Raw genomic sequence first — 24,666 nt, 5'->3', positions numbered from 1 at the left:
ACAGTAATTTTTCAAATGTTTCTATGTTCTAATTTTAGTTCTAATCTGATGTATTGTTTTCCTGAAAATGCGTCTTTGTCCGTGGAATTTTTGCAGCGAGTTAACATGAATATCCCTCTCGCACAGGGAAATCCATCGCAGTAGTTACATACAGTATAGTGATAGTAGCTATTGTGACGGATAATAGCCATACTGGCACTCATAGGCATCACTGCAACATCAGCTCCACCGGAAAGAATTTCAGCCATGTAGGAGAACTGCAGGGGTCGCCAACTCAAAACGGGTCGCGGGCCACTCTTCAAATTTCGGATATCAATATCGAGACAAAATAGCCCACACAGTTGAGCAACCATGATTTTAAAACTTTACGTTAGTACAACGCCGTGCTCACCAACATGGGTGATGGTTACCACAAAAGAAGTAATACTCTATTAAGGAAGTACATATAAAACATGAAATATCATGATCATAAACTTCATTTTATTTTGAACTATGAGCTGGGCACGACACCTGACCAGGCTCTTCGGTGACTAACGAATCGATATTGGGGATATGCAGACATGTTTCTAGCCGAAAGACTACCTTATCCTAAAGATTGATCTTGTGGGGAATCCCTAGGGCGTAGGCCGTTTTCTAAGCGTCTCGGTCTTGGTAGTGTCAGCAGGTCCATTGCACGTCAAGGCAATGTGCTCATATCAGCTTACTCTCCATCTATGTTTCCATAGCCGAAGCCGTTTCAGCTAGTGAGGAATAGTGTTGTTGGGTACAGGCGAACAACTTATTTTGAAACAGCTACAATAATTTGATAATGAAATCAATTTTCGTATTTCAAAATGCAATCGACCATCATTACATCAGACACTAGGATAGGAGTAGTTACAAAACTTTTTGACTCATCGCCCCCTTTCAAGCTCACCATATCTTTATCGCGACCCCAAAACTAAAGGTTAACCCTCTACAAAGCAGTTTAGCTTGCATAATACTTCTACTTCAAGCTTCAAGGATACTTTTTTCTCACGTCTCTAACAATCGTCCTCAGGGGTCGATATCGCCCACTTTGGGAACCACTGGCCATAAATCTGCCTGCCGACTCGCCATAGCCTTGCCGATTATCGAATCCGACTCCAGACTGCCTTTCATGCTCTGAAGCAACCCCAAGCGTACTTGAGGCATCCTACAAAATTGCATTAGTAGCATGACAGTCGACACTACTGAAATCATGCATATCACCTGCTGTTTATTGGTGATCTATCCAGCTAATTGTATCGTCCAAATAGCAGCTGATAACAGTTGACCACAAAATCAAGGGCTGCCACTATCCTGTAGCTCAGTGGTTCCCAACCTTTTTCATCTCGTGCCCCCCTTGGCCGAAATTTGAGCCAAAATTCCCCCCTTAAGAGAAATCTGCCCAATGATTTAAAAACGTCATTTTTACCGCGCAAACACCTGTTGACTGAAGAATAAGACGGGCCGTAGACCCCGGTACCGCGTGTTTGTTTCTAGCAGGACTGTAACAACACTTTGTAGACCCCCAAAAAGAATGGTCTTGGTCCCAATCAAACTAATTCTGGAAGGCTTGACTCAACAGACCCCCACACTTCGATTGGTGTTTTCGTCTTACTATGCACCAATCGCTAATATAACTGCTGTGAAAAATCAGTATGTCTGAATTTACTGGTCTCGCGATTTTTTCTCAAGTTTGCGTATGCATTTGGCCAATACTATAGGTACTTTCATATAGTAGGGTTGACCAGACTCGAGTCCGACTAGAGTCACCATTTTCCGATGACTCGACTTGACTCGAGTCATTTTCTGAAAATACGGAAACGACTCGACTGGTGTTCCGATTTGGATCCGAGTCATTGTGCATGACTCGAGACTATAAGACGTCCAAGACCAACATTTCATTGTAATTTTTAAAAACAGTAAAGTGACCACCCTATTGGAATTTCGTCTATTGGTCCTGGTACATGAAAATGCGACAAGAAACTGCTCAAAGTGAGGAAAATTAGTATATTATAAATCCAAATCATTCAATATCACCAAACAGAGTTTTGAAAAGTGGGTTTAACAAGACTTCAACTGGAAAGTGAGCAGTTAACACAATGACTTGGACTCGGACTCGTGTCATAATACCATGACTTGGACTCGACCCTCTACTCGGATACTTGGACTCGGACTTGACTCAATGGTGAATTGGAAATGACTCGACTTGACTAGAGAGTCAAAACAATGAAAGTGAGATTGACTTGTGACTCGGAGCCTCGTCACTTAGTTACGACCCTGATATATAACATACACGTGGTGATCAGATTTCCTGCTGGAGCTCATCGAAATTTAGGACGCACATTCCGTTTCGGCAACATTGCACCAAGTCTTTTTTCGATCGGGTAGCTGTTCACTAAAAATAAAGCATGACTAGCGATCTCTTTGACTTGAATCGAAGACGTTGGAATATTTTGTCTCTGTCTGAAAATGTTGACTTGAAAATATAAGAAAAATACTTTCACTAGAGGCCTTGTTGTGATAGATTCGGCACGACATTTGCTCGCTCAGGATAAATTTGATTGAGAGGCCGTCGATGGCATACAACATTGTCTTGCGAACTGCAGCACATCTGAACTAGTTAAAAAAAACAAGGGCGAATTTCTATGTGAAAAAGAGAGTGCAAATAGCATTTGAACGTACTTCCAGCAAAAAAAAACAGCCATGAGCATACGTTCGGATATAACTGGTTGACTACATGACAGTTCGGACATGAGCAATTTGGGAAATCCGTTACAATTCTAAAGTGGAATTCCTCCCTAAAAATTGCAAAATTTCCCCTAAGGGGAATTCCTCCCCGGTTGAGAACCACTGCTGTAGCTATTCTGAAGAACACTGCAAGGCACGGCTGCCATTAAGCAATATCGGCCTACCACGAGCGTGTGTGTGACTTACCTATCTCATGATTACAATTGAAAAAGTGTGGACCAGCGTATGTTATGTTTCTGCCGAAAATCCTAACCTATTGTAGCGTTTGTATAGTTTCGAGGCATTGCTCTCTATGCGCCCCATCTCTCAATGAGATACCTGGGATATTTCGACTGAAGGAAGTCGCTATAATTGAAGGCTCTGTCTTTATTAAGCGTAAGTTATTGATAAAAATCAGGAGTGTCATCGCCATTTGGTCATGTCTAAAACCGCGATTTCGCACGAATTTTTGTGTATAGTTTCCAACCTTCTCCTTCCCACCTACAGTTAATATTTGCACCAGACAGATCATGGTTGCACGATAATTGAGCTAAATTCGAAATTCGTGCGGGTCCGTGGTGGTCCGAAGGGGGTCCGCGAAGACAAAACGGTTGAGAACCACTTTGATAGGGTTTTCATGAAAAGTGTGCGTTAATCAAGCGTTTTGTTTCTAGGTTGCATATGGATGGGCTGTCGAGCCTTGACACAGGCATAAAAAGAATCGAACGATACCCTCTATTTATAAAAGTGTTGGTGGATGTCGGCTCACAGTCAGGAGGAGTTAGCTCCATTGTTCTACGGCTGCACAAGAGGAAAATCACGCCTGAGAGTACTTCAGTTCCTTGACACTTGATCGCGAAATTTGGCGTAGATCTGATATAGTGCCACCTCTTCAAGGCGATATTGGAGTGAAGGATAAATGATATATCTGGGATCCAGGTCCCAGGATATCAACGGATCCTGCACATGCTTGATAACAGATACTCTGATTTAGTGAACGAATGAGTATGCGACATCAAAGCGTATTCAAGAAATGTTGGTTCGCGATTTCTCATATACGTAATACGTACGATTGCCTCCGGTAGTGTATGCTATACGTGCTCTATCTTACCTTTTTAGAAAAGTACCAACTCACGAAAACAGTAGATTAGCTGCTCTAATTTGCACTGTGACTGTAGGATGAGCCGCACAGCCGATGACTTTAGAAATATGTGGTACCTCAATATTAGGAGGACATATATGGTATGTGATATATATATGATATGTGGTACCCCTTCTTATCGCCATAGTAGTCTTCTCCTTCCTATTTATAATATATTGTGATAGATTTCTTCTAATTTAGTACATGCAAAAATGACGTACGTGGAACATTGTCCTTTCAAATAAAAAAGATGTACGTTTGGCGATGGTATTCTGACCAAAGTCAATGTTATCGCAAGTTCAGGGTGACTTAAACTGGTGAAGATATTTTATACGCTCCTAAGTCAATATTATAATGTAGAGGTGTGACTTGCAATACTTTTATGGGTTCTGCAAAGCAACAGCAGTCTCAGGAAAGCGACTGTAATTGTTGAAAACATATCTACAAGGCTGTGTAAGCGCAAAGTTTACCAGGGTCGTGCTTCGGTAGCGTGCAATGATTCAAATTTGAAGGAGACAGAGTCCAAAGGTTATAATCAGGATGCGGAAACTAGTTTTCTGGATCTAAAAATTGAATTTGTAAGGTGGGTGATTACGGTATTCGAAAGCATCAAACGAATGCGACACCCGTAGGACATTCAACGATTCGACTACGCATGTAAGCATTGGGGTGTCCGGTCAATATCGAGAATGCTATTACCGAGAATGACAATACCGAGAATGGACATTAACGAGAATGGCCATTACCGAGAATGGACACCCCCGAGAATGGACATTACCGAGAATGCAATATATGCAATGCAGGCTTGCTATGCATGTGAACAGGTCGTGTGTATGCAAAACGTCGTTGCCACATTCGGTATTGGCTCTCAGGTATAAAATTCTCGACAGCGTCCGTTACATTAAGCTAGATTCTTGGCATCGGCCATTCTCGGTAATGTCCAATCTCGATGATGTCCGTTCTCGGTAATGTCCATTCTCGGTAATAGCATTCTCGGTAATGTCCATCTCGGTAATAGCATTCTCGGTAATAGTATGGAACCAAGCATTGGTTGTCAATAGGTAAGTTGTGGAGCTTCGGTCGAGCAATTGGTTGCAAAGAAATTATCGACTGTACTGATTTGTGGGTGAAGTTTTCATTTTAAGTATTCTGAAAAAGTATCAACATTTTGCGCAAGGAGGAATTTGAGACGTGATTTTCCTAGATGCGTCGGGTGCTGTCGGATGCATCATGTCTTGGGTGTGTTCGGCCTGTGCTGCCATTCAGACATGGTGTCTTGGGCGTGTTCGGCCTGCGTTGATACTCTTACATCGTGCCTGGGGCGTCTTCGGACATCATGTCTGGGGTGCGTTCGGCCTGTGCTGCCATTCGGACACGGTATCTGGGGCGTGTTCGGCCTGTGTTGACACTCGGACTTCGTGTTTGGGGCGTGTTCGGGCATCATGTCTGGGATGTGTTCGGCCTGTGCTGCCATTCAGACATTATGTATGGGCGTGTTCGGCCTGTATTGACACTCGGACATCGTGTCTGGGGCGTGTTTGGACATCATGTCTGGGGTGTGTTCGGACTGGGTCACCACTGTGATATCTTGCCTTGGATATGTTGATACTGATGATGACCTTATAGTGAAAATAGCGACTATCCTTATTTCAAACATGAGACTGACCTTATTTCTAACATGCTAACTTCTATCTAGATCAGGGGTGGGCAAACTTTTGAGCTCGCGGGCCGCATTCAACATCTGAATCCATTCGCGGGCCGCACTATATAAAATTGGGATTATAAACCAAAACGCAATATTGATATTTGATTATATAGTGAGGACATGGAGATAATATGTGCTTATTTAAAACAAGCCAAACATTGCTTTGATGATATCGTACACGCATCAGAAACATATAGTGGCGAGATTTCATAGGCTATGGCGGACCTCGATAACCAATTTGTCAAAACTATAGAGATGAAAGTCGGTTGGCCTGATTCTTAGAACAGGATTGAAATTGAAATCTGTGAGCAGCGATCTGTTCATAGATTTACTAATTCCACTTTTGATTCAGTTCCAGGACACACAATGCTGACAGCATCATAATCATATTAGCTTCAAACAGGCTTCTACTATGTGCAGATAAAATATGAATAGCCCTTTTCTACACATACAGGCAACGAATCTACCTAAGACACGCCCGAATCGTTTTTTATATGCACATCATTGAAATAATTGAAAATGGAGTGGCCAATCTGAAATTCCACTGGTGATCCAAATTATGTCAATCTCGTTGCAGCTATCTCGCTGTGATATTAAGTATTTACCTTAGATCAGTGGCTCTCAAACTTTTTAAGACACGCCCCCCCCTGCCCCCCTTATGATGGTGAAAGATTTTGCGATCGGTTGCGGCAGTTTTTCTTGATATAGAACGAGCATACGACATGGTTTGGCGAACTGGCCTCATCCACAAACTGTCACAAATGGGGGTAAAAGGAAAGATGCTTAGGTGGATCTCAGAATTTCTTAAAAAACAGAACCTTCCAAGTCCGCGTGGGTGGCTCGTTGTCGCGATATCACATTCTAGAAAATGGTTTACCCCAAGGTTGCGTTATTTCGCCATTACTCTTCTCCGTGATGATTAATGACCTTCCTACAGCTATTCAGTGTGAGCATGCATTATTCGCGGACGATTGCGCTATATGGGAAAGTGGATTATCCGTGGAATCCAACATTTCTGCGGTCCAGTTAGCCCTAACATCGATTCAACTGTGGTGTAAACAGTGGGGATTCAAAATATCGCACACGAAATCGGTGGCGATGCTATTCACAAGAAAGCGATCACTACCATCCGTGTCTCTACGTATCGGCGGCACGCAACTCAGCTTTGTAGACAATTTTAAATATCTTGGGGTTGTTTTCGATAACTTGTTGTCATATAAATGCCATATAGAGTATCTCGAGAAGAAATGTAGCAACAGATTGAACGCTTTGCGTCTTCTGACTGGAACCTCGTGGGGCGCTGGCAAGAGTTCGCTACTGATAATCTATAGGACAATGATACGATCACTTACCGATTATGGAATGCCAGCATACTTCTTCGCCCCGAAATCCCACCTGGTGAAGGTGGAGAAAATCCAAAACAAGGCACTTCGAATTATCTGCGGAGCTATGCTTAGTACACCGATTTGCGCATTGCAAGCATCCTGTTGCGAAATGCCTCCGCACATTCGCCATAGGTACCTAAGCCTAAACTACCGATGTCTTCTGCTTAGTCATCAAGCGAGCAGCCACTCATCTCGGCACATTATCGAAAACTCGTGGCATGAAATATAGCGTGTTATTAATCCGAGATTCAATACTTTTAACACGCTAACGAAGGCAGCTTGTTTTGAAAACATGGTGATCGAGCGATTCGATCCCCCTTCCCCTCCGTGGGATTTACCGATTCCATGCGTTGATATCGACCTATCTAGGTTAGTCTCGAAACAGGACGTACCCCAGTACATCAAATGTAGATGTCTCGACTTTATCTTTGAAAGATTCGGCGAACACGTCCATATATTTACTGATGGTTCAAAGACTGAATATGGTGCTGGACTTGGGGTCTACATCCCAGAATATTCGTATTGCTATAATCGGGCTTGCCCGACTCTATCTTCCTCATTCTCAGCTATATTGAAAGCTATAGTCTTCGCGCTGATGTGGATATTACAACACAGCAGCTCCACGAATCGACGCTATGTGATCTTTTCCGACTGCCTGGCGGCACTGAGGGCGTTGTCATCCCCGCATACCCGTAAGCCGCATAAGGAAATATATCTCTCATTTGATATTCTTTCACAGATAAAGACCACGGGTGGCATGGTAACATTTGCCTGGATACCAGGTCACGCCGGAATAGAGGGCAACGAGAAGGCTGACCAACTAGCTCGGGCTGCATCAAGTCAATCGCGGGAACCCGGTATCGATATCCCAACCGTAACATTATCAGAGGCAAAAGCGGTCACCCGAAAGCTCTGCAGAGACCAATGGCAGGCCGAGTTCACTGCAGAGGAGAGAGGGCACCACTACCGGATGTTGCGACCATCTATAGCAACAGAGGCGCCAGATTCCTGCCGAAATCGCCTATTTGAAAAAATCCTGTTTCGCCTCCAAACCGGTCACTGTCGCCTGGCGGCTCACCTATTCAAAATAGGTTGCGCCGACTCCCCCCTTTGTAATGTGTGTTACGTCCCCGACACGGTTGACCACATACTCTTGCATTGCGAAAAATATGACTTTCACCGAACATTTCTTGCCGACGCATGTAGCACGCTCAATGTACCGCTTACTTTAACCAATTTACTTACTATGCCGCAATTATTTACGCCGGTCGCCGAGTTTATTATTGCATGTAACTTGTATATATAGTTTGAAAGTTTATATAGTTTGAAACTTATTATAAGCCTATGTCCCAGAGCACTAAAACTCGATCCTTGATAACATATTTTGTCCGTGGTGCACAAGGCCGGAAACGGCGACACGCGCCACTTAAAACTCATCATTAATAATAATAATAATAATAATTAAGACACCCCCCTTATGATGGTGAAAGATTTCGCGCCCCCTTATCGTCATATCACGAAACGCAACCAGGATGCTAGCAAACCTAACGGCTAGTTTGATGGCATGGAAGGTTACGACTGTGGAAGAGAGATTTTTAAAGATGTAATGCAGACTAAATACAAAGCAATACCTATTGCTTTGATGTAAATCGCGCGGAGCGCGAAATTTTTTTTTCAGTTGAGCTCAGCTTCGCGCCACCCTTCAGATGCTTTCACGCCCCCAAGGGGGACGCGCCCCCCAGTTTGAAAACCACTGTCTTAGAATTATCGTGGTGAAATATACTAAGAAAAAGTTAATCAAGTCCCTGCATTAATGCGATTTTTAGTACACATTTTATCAATATTTAAAAAAAGTTTCTTTAGACTCTCGCGGGCCGCACAGAACGGTGTTGCGGGCCGCATGCGGCCCGCGGGCCGTAGTTTGCCCACCCCTGACCTAGATTGTACAACGGAACCTTTCGAGTATCTCATACCTCATATCTCATAAGTTTATCATAAGTCAACAAAAATCATAATTGCAACTTTTTGCTGCAACTTTTGTCAAAATTAAGGGCCATATGCACCATTGTACGGCTGTCCGCCCGGAGTATTTATAAAATGCGTACTAAAAATCGAATTAATGCAGGGACCTGATTAACTTTTTCTTATTATATTTCACCAGGATATTTCTGAGACAGTGGTTCTCAAACTGGTGGGCACGCCCCCCTTGGGGGCGTCAAAGCATCTGAAGGGGATCGTGAAGCTGAGCTCAACTGTAAAAATTTTTCGCGCTTCCCGCGATATTTTTCCCAAATTCATAGTTATTGCTATGTGTGTAGTCTGAATTACATACTTAGACATCTCTCATCCATAGTCGTAACCTTCCATGCCATCAAACTACCCGTTAGGTTTGCTAGTATCCTGGTTGCGTTTTGTGATATGACGTTAAGCGGGTGCGAAATCTTTCACCATCACAAGGGAGGGGGGAGTGTCTTAAACAGTTTGAGAACCACTGATCCAAGGTAAATACTTAATATCACAGCGGGATAGCTGCAACGAGATTGACATAATTTAGATCACGAGTGGGATTTCAGATTGGCCACTCCATTTTTAATTATTTCAGTGATTAGCTTATAAAAAACGATTCAGGCGTGTCTTAGGTAGATTCGTTGTCTGTATGCGTAGAATTGGGGTATTTATATTTTATCTACACATAGTAGAAGCGTGTTTGAAGCTAACATGGTTATGATGCTGTCAGCATTGTGTTTCCTGGAACTGAACCAAAAGTGGAATTAGTAAATATATGAACAGATCGCTGCTCAAAGATTTAAATTTCAATCCTGTTCTAAGAATCGGGTCAACCAACTTTCATCCCTACAAATTTCTCATTAGTGCGTGTTGTTCCGTGCGTGTAATTGTTTATTTACAAATTGTGCTGCTACTATAGTACCGTATGTCCGTATACTTCGTAGTTTGTTATTGTTGCCATTGATACAATGCGAATTTCATGGTCTGTGATTTTGATTGTTGCGTCATACTTTGCCTTTTGGTTTTTCTTTTAAATCTGTTTAAATCCCTTCAGTGTGCCGATAACTCTTGAAAAGAGGCACCCGAAAAGTCTTCGAGTTTAATAAATATACTGCTACAATGGATGTTGTATTGAAAGCTATATTCAAGTTCTGTACCACGAACCAGCTATCCCTATAGTTTTGACAAATTGGATATTAATTAAATAGTATATTCATATTGAAATGAACCCGAATATTTTCGGCTGACACTCGTCAGGGGTAATCGTCAGCAACTAGTAGAGAATTGGAAAGAACATTGTTCTACTAGTTGCTGACGATTACCCCTGACGAGTGTCAGCCGAAAACATTCGGGTTCATTTCAATATGAATATACTATTTAATTGTATATTGAAGTTCTGTACCTCCACGAAGCTCTTCAAATTGGATATTGAGGTCCGCCAGCCTATGAAATCTCGCCAAAATATGTTTCTGGCGCGTGTACGATATCATCAAAGCAATGTTTGGCTTGTTTTAAATAAGAACATATATTATCTCCATGTCCCCACCATATAATCAAATATCAATATTGCGTTTTGGTTTATAATCCCAATTATATACAGTGCGGCCCGCGAATGGATTCAGATGTTGAATGCGGCCCGCGAGCTCAAAAGTTTGCCCACCCCTGCCCTAACACGAGAGAACTTGAACTTTCTTTACCTCTCGTAAGACAATGGCGCAAGCCGATCAGGCGATTTTGATCATTGTTACGGTTGCTGCCTGAAGAGCAATCCAGAATAATATCTGAGATTATCTTTAGAGACTGATTGAAAAATAAAATGAAAATGCTTTTGAATGTTGGACTCTACGTTATGTAAGAAGTTGTGCACCGGGTTATGAGGTTTGCTCGTCACCGAAACCAGACTCGAACCATCAGAAAATTCTCAGCTTTTCACAATTGGATTAGAATTACAGCTTAAGTTTTTTTCCAAATTAGAGTAGAATTGAGATTATAGCTACAGTTATCTCCAAATTAAATTAAAATTTCAATTATAGCTTTGTTTTTTTCCAAATTAGATTAGAATTACTGAATTCGCAATAACTTGCGACATTGAATCAAGAATCATAGTTCACTCCTGCGAGTATGAACATAGCAAATGTATGTACAGCAGGCTTGGCTCGCTCTGCACTATACAGCTCTGCAGCCAGTGCAGCGTTTACAGGACACCAGAAATTTGATTAGAGCAGTGGTTCCCAACCTTTTTCGACCCATCGCCCCCTTTTCAAGCTCAACACCGACCATCGCCCCCCAAATTTTGTGTATCGAAAAATGGGCATGCAAACTGTAATGACCGGCGGGTTGACTAAAAAAAAAGGTCAACTGCACGGCTCGATGTCGAATTTGACACTTTTGCAACTAAAATTTCCGTGGGTTGACTAAAATAAATTTTAAAAAAGGTCAGCCGTTTTGGCGCGTCATCGCCCCGCTATCGCCCCCTTCGCTATTTTAGCCCCCTGTCGCCCCCTTTGTCCATTTTCGCCCTCCTATCGCCCCCTTCGTCATTTTCGCCCCCCTAGACCGCCAAATCGCCCCCTGGGGCGTCGCCCCCTGGAATGTCGTCGCGGACCGGCGGTTGAGAAACGCTGAATTAGACAACTATAATTATTTTGTTGGCCAAGTCTGACTGAGGCCGTATGCAGAGAATATAAAGTTTGTGTCGTGTGTAGTTTTTAGCAGAGGTGGTCAGTAACTAAGTACTTCTACTTTTTGGAAGTACTCAAGTAGTTTTCCTCTACTTCTGGTACTTACTGATGTAGATCTGATTTCTCTACTTCTACTTCGTAATATTTTGTGATCTACCTACTTACTTCTCGCTATTTTCATTTTGTCAAGTAGAAGTAGTCTAATCCCTAAATACGGAAGATAGCCTGAGGAATTTCGGAGCTGTTTTCACGGAGTACCAACATTTAATATTCATAAAAGTCGAATAAAGCCGACAAATTTTGTTGCGCTTCGCGCACAGTAATTTTGGAGCGACAAATATGTTTTTACGAAATTATCAGTGAATATAATTTAGGTACCCGATTGCTTGTTTCCGCTCACACCGCATTGTCGGCCATATCAAATATTCCATCACAGTAAATATGGCCCGCCATAACGTTCGAAACTACCGTTTCGCAATATAGCAATTACCTATCATATCGTAATCTAGCAGCCCATGACATGTCCCGCTAATCAGGAAAATCAGGCTTTTTGATCGTTACACCTGTTTTAGCAGGTCACATTCGAAGCTTTATAGACAAAAGACATGAAATATATATTTTCCGCTTTTTAGAAGTGGTGTATGTATTTCACTTTCAATTCCGAGTATCATACTGTGGGTTTTAATTACTTTCAGTTTTTTTTCTCTGCAGAACATACATGTTGATTGTTGAAGCATAAAAGCAAGTGTAGTGATGCCTCTATTTTCCGAAAATAAAGCTACACTAAATATAAATTTCACGATTCACTATATTTGTTATTTACGTATACTAATCGCGTAAAGTGTTGAAACCGTATCTGATACAACTTCTCCGTATTGCTCTTCACCCAAATTTGAGGCCTTAAATATGGGGTAGGGCGCAATACCATGATGTTCTCTAAAACAAGGCTTTCTAGTAAACAAAGGGTTAGTATCGCATTTTCAAATCAATTCTGAAATTTGCATCCCATGATGCGAAAGAATGCTTATTCTGTCGAAAATTGATGCCTCCTGGGATGCATCAATACGAATCAAGCTCTCTGCACCTTCCGCATAGCTCAATTTGCAGCTTTTGACAGTCCATGTTAACAAATTAGGACTTTTATCAAACTACTTACTTACTTGAGTAGATTTAAAGTCAGCCAATTTTACTTCTACTTCAAGTAGTATTAGGTAGTGCATGGAATTAGTACTTCTACTCGTACTTGAGTAGATTTTTCGTCGCTACTTGTACTTCTACTTGAGTAGCTTTCTAGACTACTTAGACCACCTCTGGTTTTTAGTTATAGTTTGAATTACCCAGAGCCTAAATCGACAATGGCAGATGACGCAATAAATTGTGGTTATTTACGGATAAGCGCATACTATTATGCCACTTCATTCGTATGGTAATTGATCTCCCATCGCAGTGTGTATTTTTGCTCAGTGAGATTTCTGGCAGAACTGGCGCTTGAGGTAGTTGCCGCTTGTGGGCACTGCCGAGTACTCATTTGGCAGCAGTGTGCGTTGCGTAGCGACTTACGACTCGCAACTGTCGCAACTCAAGAGAGAGAGAGAGTCTTTATTTTCATCGAACCAAAATACATAACAAACGGCAGTGAATGTGATACAGAAAATATGCGTGCACAGTATTCGGTATTAGATAGGAATGATCGATAAGACCGTGAAGGTCATCTAGTCTGATCACACCAGCATCAAACAGGTACACTTGACTCAGAACAGTCTGGCTGTCACGATGTTAAGTCGCAAGGTCAGTGTACAGCGGGCTTATAAAGGTTCAGCTCTCTCGGTGCATCTTTCTCACGAATTTAGTGCAACAAAAATTTGCCCTAGTTATCTCTAAAGCCGTCCAAGGCCGCTTCTAAAAACCGGGGAAGGGAATTCTTGCAGACTACCGTCAAATGCATTCATGAATAGTGAATACCCGTCAGACAAGGATATATCTTGAGTTCAGCAGGTCGTAGACCTTTATACATCGTCTCTGTGAAGAGTAAATTTCGACATGATTTTACTAACATCAAAATAACCGCTCATACTCAAGTATAAATTGCAATAAGTCCAATATTACTCGGCGTATAATCCCACGCGACGCGAACTTGTTGATTAAGTGCAGGAATGCATGAAGAGCTAATCAGCTATCGTATACCGACATAATAGTATGTTGTATAGTAATGATATTCATTTTCAGTTCATTTCAGTGTATAGCACTCGCCAGTCTGCGTCTATCAATGCTAAGATAACCAATAAAGCAGGGGTCACCAACACGCGACCTGCGATATCATATTTTGCGACCCGCGACTTGATTTGAGATTTCGGAAGAAAGCTAAGAAAACATTTTGAAATGCTGAAGTTGACTTGCAATGGCCCACACACTGCTAAGGCCGAGACGCTTAGAAAACAGCCTAGGGAAGTGGTTCTCAAACTGGGGGCGCGCCCCCTTGTAGCGCCGTGAAAGTATATGAAGGGGCCGCGGAGCTGCGGTCAACGGAAACATTTTTCGCGCTCCGCGCGACTTACCTCGAATTCATAATTATAGTTATTGCTCTGTCTATAGTCGGGAATTCATATTATACAATTCTCTCATCAACATTCATAACCTTCCATGCCGTCATACTATCCATTGGGATTGCTAGCATCATGGATGCATTTTGTGATATGACGATAAGGGGTCGCGAAACGTTTCGGTATCATCAAGGGGGGGAATGTCTTAAAAGGTTTGAGAACCACTGGCTTAGGGTTTCCCCACAAGATCAAGCTTTACGTGGAGATGGTCGTTCTGCTAGTAACGTATCTAGCCCCTAAAGCGTTTCCAGGTATCGCGCACAGCTCAGAGAAATATAATGAAATTTATGATAATGATGTTATGTTACACTTTCATACCTTTAATAAAATATTACTTCTTTTCTGACACTATGCCTTTCGCCTATGTTAGGTAGCATAGCATTGTACTGATGTATAGAGTTTTAATACGTGGTTGCCTACTTTATATCGATATTGAATTCAGGCGGCCCGCGGCCGCTACGAAATTTGAAAAGTGGCCCGCGACCCGTTTTGAGTTGGCGATCCCTGCAATAAAGAATATATGAAAGTGTATGTACAATGTGCAATGTGCATGCTTTTGAATTAGCTGGGCGGTGAGATTCAGATGTAGGCTAGCTACCTTTAAATTTTGTCTAGCTTACTCAAGTGTAGGCTATTCATGCGGCTCCACATGTCCTCTGAAGTTTGAAATGCGGCTCTGACTTCCAGAAAGGTTGAGAACTACTGGCCCTCAGTGTTTCCGCCCCCTTCAAAATCGAAATCGGTAGAAAAGCATTGACCTAATATTAGTCATAAAAACCACAAATCTACCCCATTACGCATCTCATACATCACTATCAGTGGTTATAGACCGCCGGTCCGCGGACCGGTGACCATCCGTCAGATATATTAGAATTTTATATCACATTCCCAAAATGCAAGTGGTTCGGTGCTTGTCCATTGATTAGAAAAATAAGCATCAAATTGTGAATTTATTTAGAAGTGTGGAACGAATTTTTGTGTGGCATCGCAATAAAGAGTTCATGGTCTACTTTAGGTCTTCGTCACAAAATGTTTTATATAAGATAGCCTACTGTCAAAAAGTAGCCTACCAACTCGCTTCCGACGAGTCATATGGGAAAGATACGGCGGCGTTCAAACAAACTTCAATTAAGCAACTCGCATGGCAGTAAGAGACGGTATGGCCTAGAAAATTCACAATTGTTTCAAAGGACGATTAATCACAATCACGTTAGCGGTTTTTACAAGAACTTCCCCTCGCACAAACATCGATGGAACCAAATACATATATCTAGTACCAGAAAGGCATCATGTAATGGAGGTTCCAATATTACATTCAAGTTGTCGTTGTTAAATTTAGAGGGTGCATTCATTAGTTTTTGAAGGTCCACCAGTCCGCGAGGCCAAGAACCCCTGCGATGGAATGCGGGTGCACAAAATGAACTGTGCATCCACAACATTGTAAAAATAACAAAACAGTAAAACGTGATTTTCACACAAAACGGAAATATTATTATCTACTGCAAATCAGCGTGGCTTCTGCTGTAACAGTCGGCTACGTGTCTTGGCTTCCTGCGAACCCCAGACAAGAACAGCTACCGGTAATTCTGTTAACCTCTGCTATCCTGACGACTCTTACGCTAATTTGGAAGCTTTCAGCGAACCACGAATGTTCATGTTCGTGTTCACTCTAGCCAAAAAAACTATCACACTGCACATCTCATACATTCCTATAGAAAACTGGTGTACAAATGAGCTGTGCACCAAGAAAGTTGTTACGACAGCAAAACCATTAAAAGATAATTATCACAGAAAGAAAATTCTACCGAAGATTCACTGCTAATCAGTGTGATGTCTGCTCTCTGCGCTAATAAATATTGGACATAGAACCGGCATTCCAGAAAAAAAGGGGTCCGATGTCGAACCGAAACCGGCCCTGCGTATACCACTGCACACGACTTACCACGACTGCCACAATTCGACTTCTGATCGAGCCTAATTACCTGCAGCTAATGATGAAGAAGGGAATATCTTCACGAATCATGCGACATGGAAGTGTGCGTCTACTTAGTTCGTTGATGGGCAAGTAATGGATGTTTTTCGAGTAGTTCTATGCCGAACAACTAGAAAACGAGTGTTGTCGTTTGCCGTGATTCGTGACACAGGTGTTTTTGTTTCTGTGATATTCTTGCAGCCATCGTTAGCTCGGAGTCATCACTACCGTTAGAATCAAAATGAACGAGTTGCTCCGCAATTACGTCTCGCTAATTGTGTTTCAGTTAGCGCAGTAGTTACAAGACGTCGGACCTTGATCTTCGCCTGAGACTGGCTCAAAGAACCCACGTTAAGCAGCACTCTTACGATAATCACAGTGAAAATTCTCCTTCACCTTGACATCTAATCCCGGCGTATAAGACCCTCCTGTCCTGACCCAGCCCTAGAACACCAACAAGAGCCCAGTTCCGACCCAATAGAATTCTTCCATATCAAATTCAATCAGAAACAAAGAAAACCGCGCTCAAAAGTCACTTCAACGCGGAAAGGAAACGAAAATCCGTTACAGATGCGACGACGTCACGAAAGATGATATATCAGTGTCGTACGGGTACAGCGACAAAAAAAAGGAACAGCAATATAAAACTGTAAGAAAGGACAGGAAAGCGAAAAAATAGCGATAAGGGCAACTGTGCTGATGAACGCGAAATAATTTTGTCATGTTTTTATAAATTCACCGATGCGGTGTTAGCGCCCCGCGAGGCAACCAGGGTATTGCTTTTTGTCCGGTCTGGATTCGGTATCAAAGGGTAGTTGGATTAAACCTTTTCAAAGTTACAGAGGTACATTCGTCAAAAAGTGTTTATTTTGACAGTTGGAATACCTAGAGTTTGCGAACCACTGGTCCACACTAATCCACTTCGCGAGATATCAACTAAACTACGGAATTGCCACGCCATCCGGCTACGTCCTAGAACACAACACACCGTTGAACGGATACACATTACCGGGTCGCAAGGCACGCAAGTGCAAGTCCAACACTCGCAGTTCACAATGCACACAGAAGCTCGCCCAAAATGAGTGTGAAAACATTTGCTCTTCGATACTGACATGCGTCGCGTTCGGACAATACAAATCATCTTTAAAAAATAACAAAGTAGCCGCGTTATAAAATCCGCAAAGGAAAAAAAATACCAATAACGCGCGTCGACAAGCTACGACGCAATTACGCAAATGAGCAGAAAGAAGCAAAACAAGAATATAAGAACGAAGAAAAACAATATTGCCGTAACAACGAGATGAACACGCCGCGCTTCGAGATGCAATATACAAGTTATTTCCAAGGCGCGCGCCGCCCTGGGCAAGAGAAACCAGCGCCACGTTAAGTACTAGGCTCTTTCGGATGATTGACAGATGCGACTTGACGGCCGGCGTAGTCAGACAACTAGCCTACGGATATATGCTACACACGAGACTGCAAGTGAAAAACCTTATAAACCCTGCCTTAACGAAAGCTACTGGCGCACTGGTTCCGAAAATATAAATTAGAATCAGTTCAGATCATCGCAACTACTCCAAAATTCACATTAAAAGTAGAAAATCATCATATTTCAGAACATCTAGTCGTGTCTGGTAGGCAAAGTATGCACTGTGCAGACATTAGTTGTTTATCTATCCGTAAGTTAGTTATTCACGTATACACAACGCGGATAAGCCATTCCGAAAGTCGCTTTGTGCGTCCGACAAAACGGAACGCAAGCAATTCTCTCATATTCGCGCGCGCCGACGCTCGCGTTACGCGACATAGTCTCGCGTCGGCGCTTACAAAGTGAGAGATTTTCCGAAAGTTTCGCGACAAATGAAAAAAGGGCGGGTGACAAGAGATGGTGCATTTTTCCTGGGTCGCGTCCGTCCGATCGCTGTCCCAGCGAGTTTGAAAGCGTCCGAACCGCCGACTTGATGAGCCGCACGCGCCGGGCTGCTGCTGTCGGGTCTTGTGAGCGCCTTTTTACTTCTCGGACTGCTGGGTCTCTTCGTCCACCAGCATTTCGGACATGAGCGGAGGCATAGACGTCTTGGACTTTCGGATCGCCATGGCCCGATCGGCTCCTGCATAGAAATTACATATTTCAAAAGAGAATTCGTAAACGGATACGATTGTTAATATACAATGTTCTTTTCTATTCTCTGCCAGTTGTTGACGATCACCCCTGACAAGTGTCAGCCGTAAATAGTCGGGTTCATTTCAGTGACAATATAATATTCAATAGTATAATGAAGTTCTGTCCTTGCAAGTAATATAACTGTTGCTATACGAAGTTCTTTACCGCTGCCGATTGTTAGTGGTTTATGTAAATATTAATAGAATATCAATCGTACATGGAAGTTCTGTACCTCTTAAGACTCCCAAGTAAAAGGTAACGGATTGAGCGATGGTTGCACGACATTTCGCTACTAGCAAACGGCAGGGTTGTGAGTCGTGACATACGATAAGTCTAATGTAGACCATAAAATTTAGGCTAATAAGTTCTGGGAGCTTCATTCTATCATTATTCAATGGACAAGCTTTCAAACGCATATACATTGCAATTGAGAACAATATTGCCGAAATACTCAGACCGGCGGCTCTTAACAACTGTTCTGAACAAGATTTGGTGAAAAAGTGAAAACGGCAACGCCGGCAATGGTTCCGCAAAAAGTATCAAGTTCTGTGACCATGTCTATTTGCCACGAGTCCGACGAACACAACAAACGACAAATACCTTTAAATCCGATGCATCGCAGGTCGGCGATCTTCATGAGCATCTTCGGAAATACGTGCGGCTGATTGGGCCGGCGTTTGCGCGCGTACCATTTCAGGCCTTCCACCAGAGGCTCCTGCAGTTTCTCCACTTTGTCCGGCTCCTCAAGCTCCGTGCGATCTAAACAGAAGCCGTTTATTCACGGCCAAAAATCGCACGCACCTCGCTGTGGAATCAGAGTAGATTTGCCTGTTTTAGACATTTTGAAAAATCAACTTTTTTTAAAAAGAAGAATTATCACTCGATATTACAATCGTTGTGTCCAACCCTAGTTACGTTTATAATAAGCAAACACGCACCAGCGCATATGAGGCATATCGCGCACAGCAGGCCGCCTTCCGTATGGTCGATTTCGAACGGCGTCAGTGATTTCGCGAACCCGAACACCTGAAACGAAACCGAACATGGAGATCAGAGCGAAAAAACCGCCGGATTTGCGCTGCGATTTTCGGCCGGAGTGAAGATTCGGCAGAGGCGTTGAGTAACGAAGTTGGAGTATTGAAGTAGGTCGTTATTTCGACTTGTATTTGAGTAGAAATTTACATTGTTAGTTATAATTGGACGACACTACGTTGACCACCTATGCGTAATAAAATCTACCTAATCAACATCAGGATAGTCAGGAGCATATCCGCTTGATAGTTAGTTACCTGTTCTGTCATGGGCCCGAAAGCGCAACTCTGCAGCTGCGTCCTACTCAGCGTCAATCCGTCCGAAAACGACATGGTGTCTTTCTCGGCGTCGTAACGACTGCAGATTCGGAAAAACTGGAAATAACACGCACATATGTCAATATCGTTCGTGAAAATTCGGGGGTTTACTCTTAAATTACGGCGTCTAAAACATTGTTTTCCAATCAAATCCGTGCAGAAAGTCCCGTGAAGTAGTGGCCTTAACTACACTAACCCGCCGAACCCTTACACTAATCCCCAAGCCTTCGGCGAATCTCTGGCGCACGAAATGAACTGTGCTTCAATGACAGAGTTACAAGAACATGATCATTAAAACGTTAATTTCAGTAGAAATTGTGCTGTATGCGTCGGATGTGTGTCTTGGCCTCCAGGGAACACTGCTTAAAAACCACTGGCTTAAAGCGAATAGAATTCCAGCTATACTCACCAATATTTCGAGGCAAGCGCTTTTCAAAAGTGTGATCTGATCCGTGATGCTGAGGTCGGTGAAGCCAGGCACGCTCTTCGCGAACTCCACGATTTTAATGATGGACTTAGTGGACAGGTCCGAGAACAGGCTCCACAGCTGCAAGTTTGCCGGTTTCCCGGGCGGCTTCCGGTCTTCCTCGTCTGCGGCAGGCTCGGGGGCTTTCTCAGCGGCCGGATCCGGATTCTGCTGGTGACGGAGAAACCAGTTTAAGACGAGCCGCGCGGCTGGTCGTAAACGCCAGTTTCGGCGATCTACATTGCCGCGGCACAAAGATTACGTAATTCGTGGCGAATTGGGTCAAAACTGGAGCCCGCGGTCAATATGGGATTATTGTGTCGTACTGATAAAACTAGCTCCTTCACCGATTATCCCTATATATTCACTCGGCATTTGGGAGCATTTCCGAAACTTTCAAGCATTTGAACAGCTTTACAGCCATTGCTACTCTTGGGACATGAAATAAGCTAAAAGGCTGCATCTAGACATCTGTAAGCTATAAAAAATATAGCAATCTTCCCAGTTCTGATTCCCTATTATCCTGTAGTGACGTCGTGAAAATGGCCGGCCTGTTTTTGAATCTCAAGGCCGACACCGATATTTCAGAAATTCATTGCATTTGGCTGTAGCTCCACAGTTCAGACTAAGTGCTGAAACATGTTCGGGCATCAAACTCCACAAACATAGCCTTTGTGTAGAGACCAAGCTAGAGAACAAGTTTAATCAAACCGCACTCACGCATTTGTATTTGCTCAACGCCTCCAGCTTCGGAAAAGTGTCCAAGTGCGCCTTGGCCACCAGCGTCACGATGTTTTCGACCTCTGGCGAGACGCTGAGCTCTTCCGGTTTCGGTTGGTTGCCGGACGGGGATCCGTCTCCGGTTTTGCCGTCTTTCTCCTTACCGCGTTTTTTGTTGCGGTCGTTGCGAACGGCTGCAAAGATAGGAAGAGTTTCGCATCGCTGAATACAATCGCAAAATGTGGGATGTAATGTGATGCACAACTGACAACTTGTATTTTGTGGTAGCATAAAAGGTACTTTGCATCTTTGATGACGTCGTTTGAATGATATTTGATAACTCGACTCGAACGCAAATCCTCGATGCAGAATGGCAACCCCCTAGGTACTCGATTTTGTAAAGCTCTATTCGGAAATATTCGCCAAATCAGCAAATCGCGTAAGTAAACGTGTGCTTGCACTGCATTGTACCAACCTCAGGAAGTTACGTTACGCTATACCACAATCTTCATTCATATTTGCCGGGAAGTTGGTTGAACAATTATCAAAGTAGCACTATGAAACCGTTGTTACCACGAAACTCTAAATCGGCTAATATCGCACATAAAACAATGTCCGCATTGTACGTACGTGACTTGACTCGTGAGCTACAATGTCGATATCTAAATTAACAACATATCAGTCGTAAAGTAGGTTTAAAATTGTTCCAAATTAACATTTCTCTTTAGTAGTAAGTGTACGAGGTCTGCAAAGCGACGCAGCGAGAATAGCACATGAACAGGAGCTTGAAAATCACATCAGCGAACGTAAAGGAAGTAGGTCAGCCGGTGCTATTCGCGGCCACTCTCATCGTCTATCTATAGCGGCGAATTAAAATCGACCCGTGGTAACACATTGCTGACAATGCCGAACGGCACACAAAATGAAACGGGGTCGCTGAAACTCCACAGTCATGCATTTTCACACGATTAGACCTGACATACTATTCACGGGTTAAATTCGTCGAATTTCAATAGCTAAAATCATAGGTAGAGCAGCGACAGTTTTTAGTCGGCTTATTGTACGACCGATAAGAAACATTAGCATTTAATCGCGCCCGATCCGTTTACAACAGTGTTCTTAACCAGGGCTCACACGAACATGGTTTCCCTCCAGAGCCAGTCTCAGAGATTCACCGGAAGTCAAGACACTCACCCAACTGATACAGCTAAGAACTCGCTGATTTGGTGTAATTACTCATTACAGTATTATTTTGTTTGAAAATTATGTTTTTAAGGGTTTCGTTGTTTCCACACTGTTGTTGACGCACAGTTCATTTTGTGTACCGGTATTCTATAGTAATGTATTATATGTATAATGTTATAATGTTATGTTACATATAGCAGTGTAAGGGTTCGCCAGGTTAAGAACCACGATTGCTTTGAGCCGCAATTTTCACACATTAAAATATAACCGGCAAACATTTCTACAGCCCGAAATGGAATTTCGATCGACCGCCCGGCGGCTAACGAGATTCGCATTCAAGATCAGCTAATTAGGCCCTCGCGCGTACTCGCACATAGCAATCTTGAGTCGGGGTCAAGAAGTGAATCGCCAAGAAATAGTCGACGGCTGTGTTATTACGAAATCCAACGCCCAGCAGTAGCCAGAAGTATGAGATGAATAATGCATGTTACACAGTGTTGCGGGCTTACAAATTAATCGCACCATTTCCTGATCATATGAACAGAATTACATGTGCCGCCAAATGAATTTTACGTTTCAGAACAGGATTCGGACATGTAGGTAAGGCTTGTTCAAAAATAACTAAAATAACTTTTTTCAGGAATACGGGGATTCACTGATGCCTAAAAACACGCTGCAAACCAAATTTGGATCGATTCCAACTGGCACAGGAGTTTGAAAATTTTAAATTTGATAAAAAAAATGAAGATTCCACTTTCAACCCCATGAAATTGTGAAGTTGCCTGAAAGAACGATGCTTAACAGTCTTTGCTCACTTCCAACCACTAGAACCGAAGTGATTGTAGTTAAAAATTTTGGATTAGCAAAAAATAGCCTCGACAGCGGGCAATCTCATTATTATGCATGAAAACTCAAATAACTTCGCCTCTATGCATTGGAAATGCGTTAAACGTTCTTTTATGTTGTTTTTGCAGACAACTCAACAATTGCATGGGGTTGACAGTACAATTCAAAATTTTGTTGATTTTGAAATCTACTATTCCGAATCCAACCAAAATTGTTGAGCAGCGTATTGTTATGCAACCTAACAATTCAATCAGTGAATCCCCAGAATCCGGATAAAAAGTTATTTTTAAACCACCCTATTCACCAGTGACCATATCTGGTGAGACATTACCTATTACCTCATATGGATATGAAGTTTCTTATTACCCCTTCACCAGACCCATTATTGCGTCTTATCACAAAGGCGTCGCGTGAACACGATACGCTTATCTGCAAATTCCACCCACATTCTTTCAACATTCCGACTTGAAAACACTTCTGCAGTCTGCAATACTGACACCGGCTCCTCGTCGACTTATTGATAACGCAGTTTTTATTACGATGGCAAGTATATTGCATGCTCTTCTGGACTGACCGCCTGAAGAAACCCTGCAATTGGAAACATCAGTTTAGAGCAGTGATTCCTGACTGGACGCCAAAACCCCAAAACGTGGATTCATGAGACGCCCGCTGTTGATGGTAGAGATTCACATCGGTGTCGTCATGGAGGCGGAACTAACTATTGGTGCGTCACCGAATCACTTGCTAAAAGCATAATAGAATGACGGGCTGACGTGATAGATTTGGCGATCCATCAAGTAGATTCACAGCGACAAAAGAAGGACGGAAAGAAACGCTCATCGCGACATGGTTTGTATCGAAATGGTAATAACATGACAAAAATTCGAATCATGATGTACGGACTCCATAAAGAATATAATTGAAAGCAAATATACAGTAAGAAACACACCACCCCATATTAAAAGTACTAAGAAATGGAGTAACAATTCACAGTGCCCGAGAATGGCAAGCTAAGTGTCAAGAATTAGAGAGTAATAACGTCTCATCGCATTAGAAGTCTAAAAAAAAGAACAGGCACAGCTATACAATGGACTGAGAACAACGAAGGTCTTCGGGGTATGAAAATATTGATACATCTCTACATATACATAATAGGTCAGGTAAACGAAACGTTGGATCAACTATATATAAACTTTCGGCACATGTCGTTCATCGTGCATTCTTGAACAGTACCGTTTCTTATACGAAGTTATCGCGGACGATTTGATGGATTTCCGCTGCGACAGTTTTGTCAATGGTGTAACCGGGAATTTTTAGGACCCCAGACAGTTTCACGCATAAGTGGACAAGTTGGCGGTATTTAGTCGGAAAAGGAATACGACCTAGCCGTGGCATAACAACTAGTTAGCTCTGGCCGTATAATTAGAGTGAATATTTCTATGTTCTTATTGTATCTCTAATCCAATCTCAGGTGTTGAACTCGATTATTTCTTTCTTAGTAAGAGGTAAATTCAAGTTTTTGCGAATTCGGTAATTCTAATTACAAACTAATTTGGAGAAAAACTGTATCTAAAATTTTTATTCTAATACATTTTGGAGAAGCTGACCGATGACTGCATTTTCTACATGTTCAAGTTTTTTTTCTATTCTAACAGATAAGGTGTGTCAGCCATTAACAGTCGGATATCGTTTGATTAGCAAAACCCTCATCT

General features: G+C 42.6%; 2 protein-coding genes across 6 annotated transcripts in view; one reads left to right on the top strand and one right to left on the bottom strand.

Annotated features, from left to right (window-relative positions):
- The window catches only part of LOC145439907 (beta-1,4-galactosyltransferase 2-like), a 40,225-nt gene extending 35,976 nt beyond the window's left edge, over positions 1-4,249 (top strand). Inside the window, exon 6 of the mRNA XM_080317571.1 lies at positions 3,408-4,249. Coding sequence (XP_080173697.1) covers positions 3,408-3,579 — 172 coding nt within the window. The 3' untranslated portion in view covers positions 3,580-4,249. The remainder of the gene's footprint in view (positions 1-3,407) is intronic.
- Positions 1-24,666, bottom strand: part of LOC145439890 (retinoic acid receptor beta-like) — a 214,023-nt gene that overhangs the window by 22,246 nt on the left and 167,111 nt on the right. For 3 of the 5 annotated variants that reach the window (XM_080317548.1, XM_080317544.1, XM_080317543.1), the window contains 7 exons: positions 23,401-23,542; positions 20,924-21,117; positions 20,147-20,374; positions 19,678-19,794; positions 19,327-19,414; positions 18,989-19,147; positions 16,692-18,335 (listed from right to left, as the gene is read on the bottom strand). The exons of 1 other annotated variant lie outside the window; for it this stretch is intronic. In XM_080317548.1, coding sequence (XP_080173674.1) covers positions 18,235-18,335; positions 18,989-19,147; positions 19,327-19,414; positions 19,678-19,794; positions 20,147-20,374; positions 20,924-21,117; positions 23,401-23,542 — 1,029 coding nt within the window. In that variant the 3' untranslated portion in view covers positions 16,692-18,234. Of the gene's footprint in view, positions 1-16,691; positions 18,336-18,988; positions 19,148-19,326; positions 19,415-19,677; positions 19,795-20,146; positions 20,375-20,923; positions 21,118-23,400; positions 23,543-24,666 lie in introns of those variants that run through there. One more of the 5 variants, XM_080317547.1, reaches the window with a different exon arrangement.

This window comes from Botryllus schlosseri, chromosome 5 (genome assembly GCF_051294905.1).
Source record: "Botryllus schlosseri isolate E-star chromosome 5, Bs_hap1, whole genome shotgun sequence".
NCBI lineage: Eukaryota > Metazoa > Chordata > Ascidiacea > Stolidobranchia > Styelidae > Botryllus > Botryllus schlosseri.
Note: the sequence above shows the minus strand (reverse complement) of the source record. Positions and strands in the feature narration are given on the sequence as shown.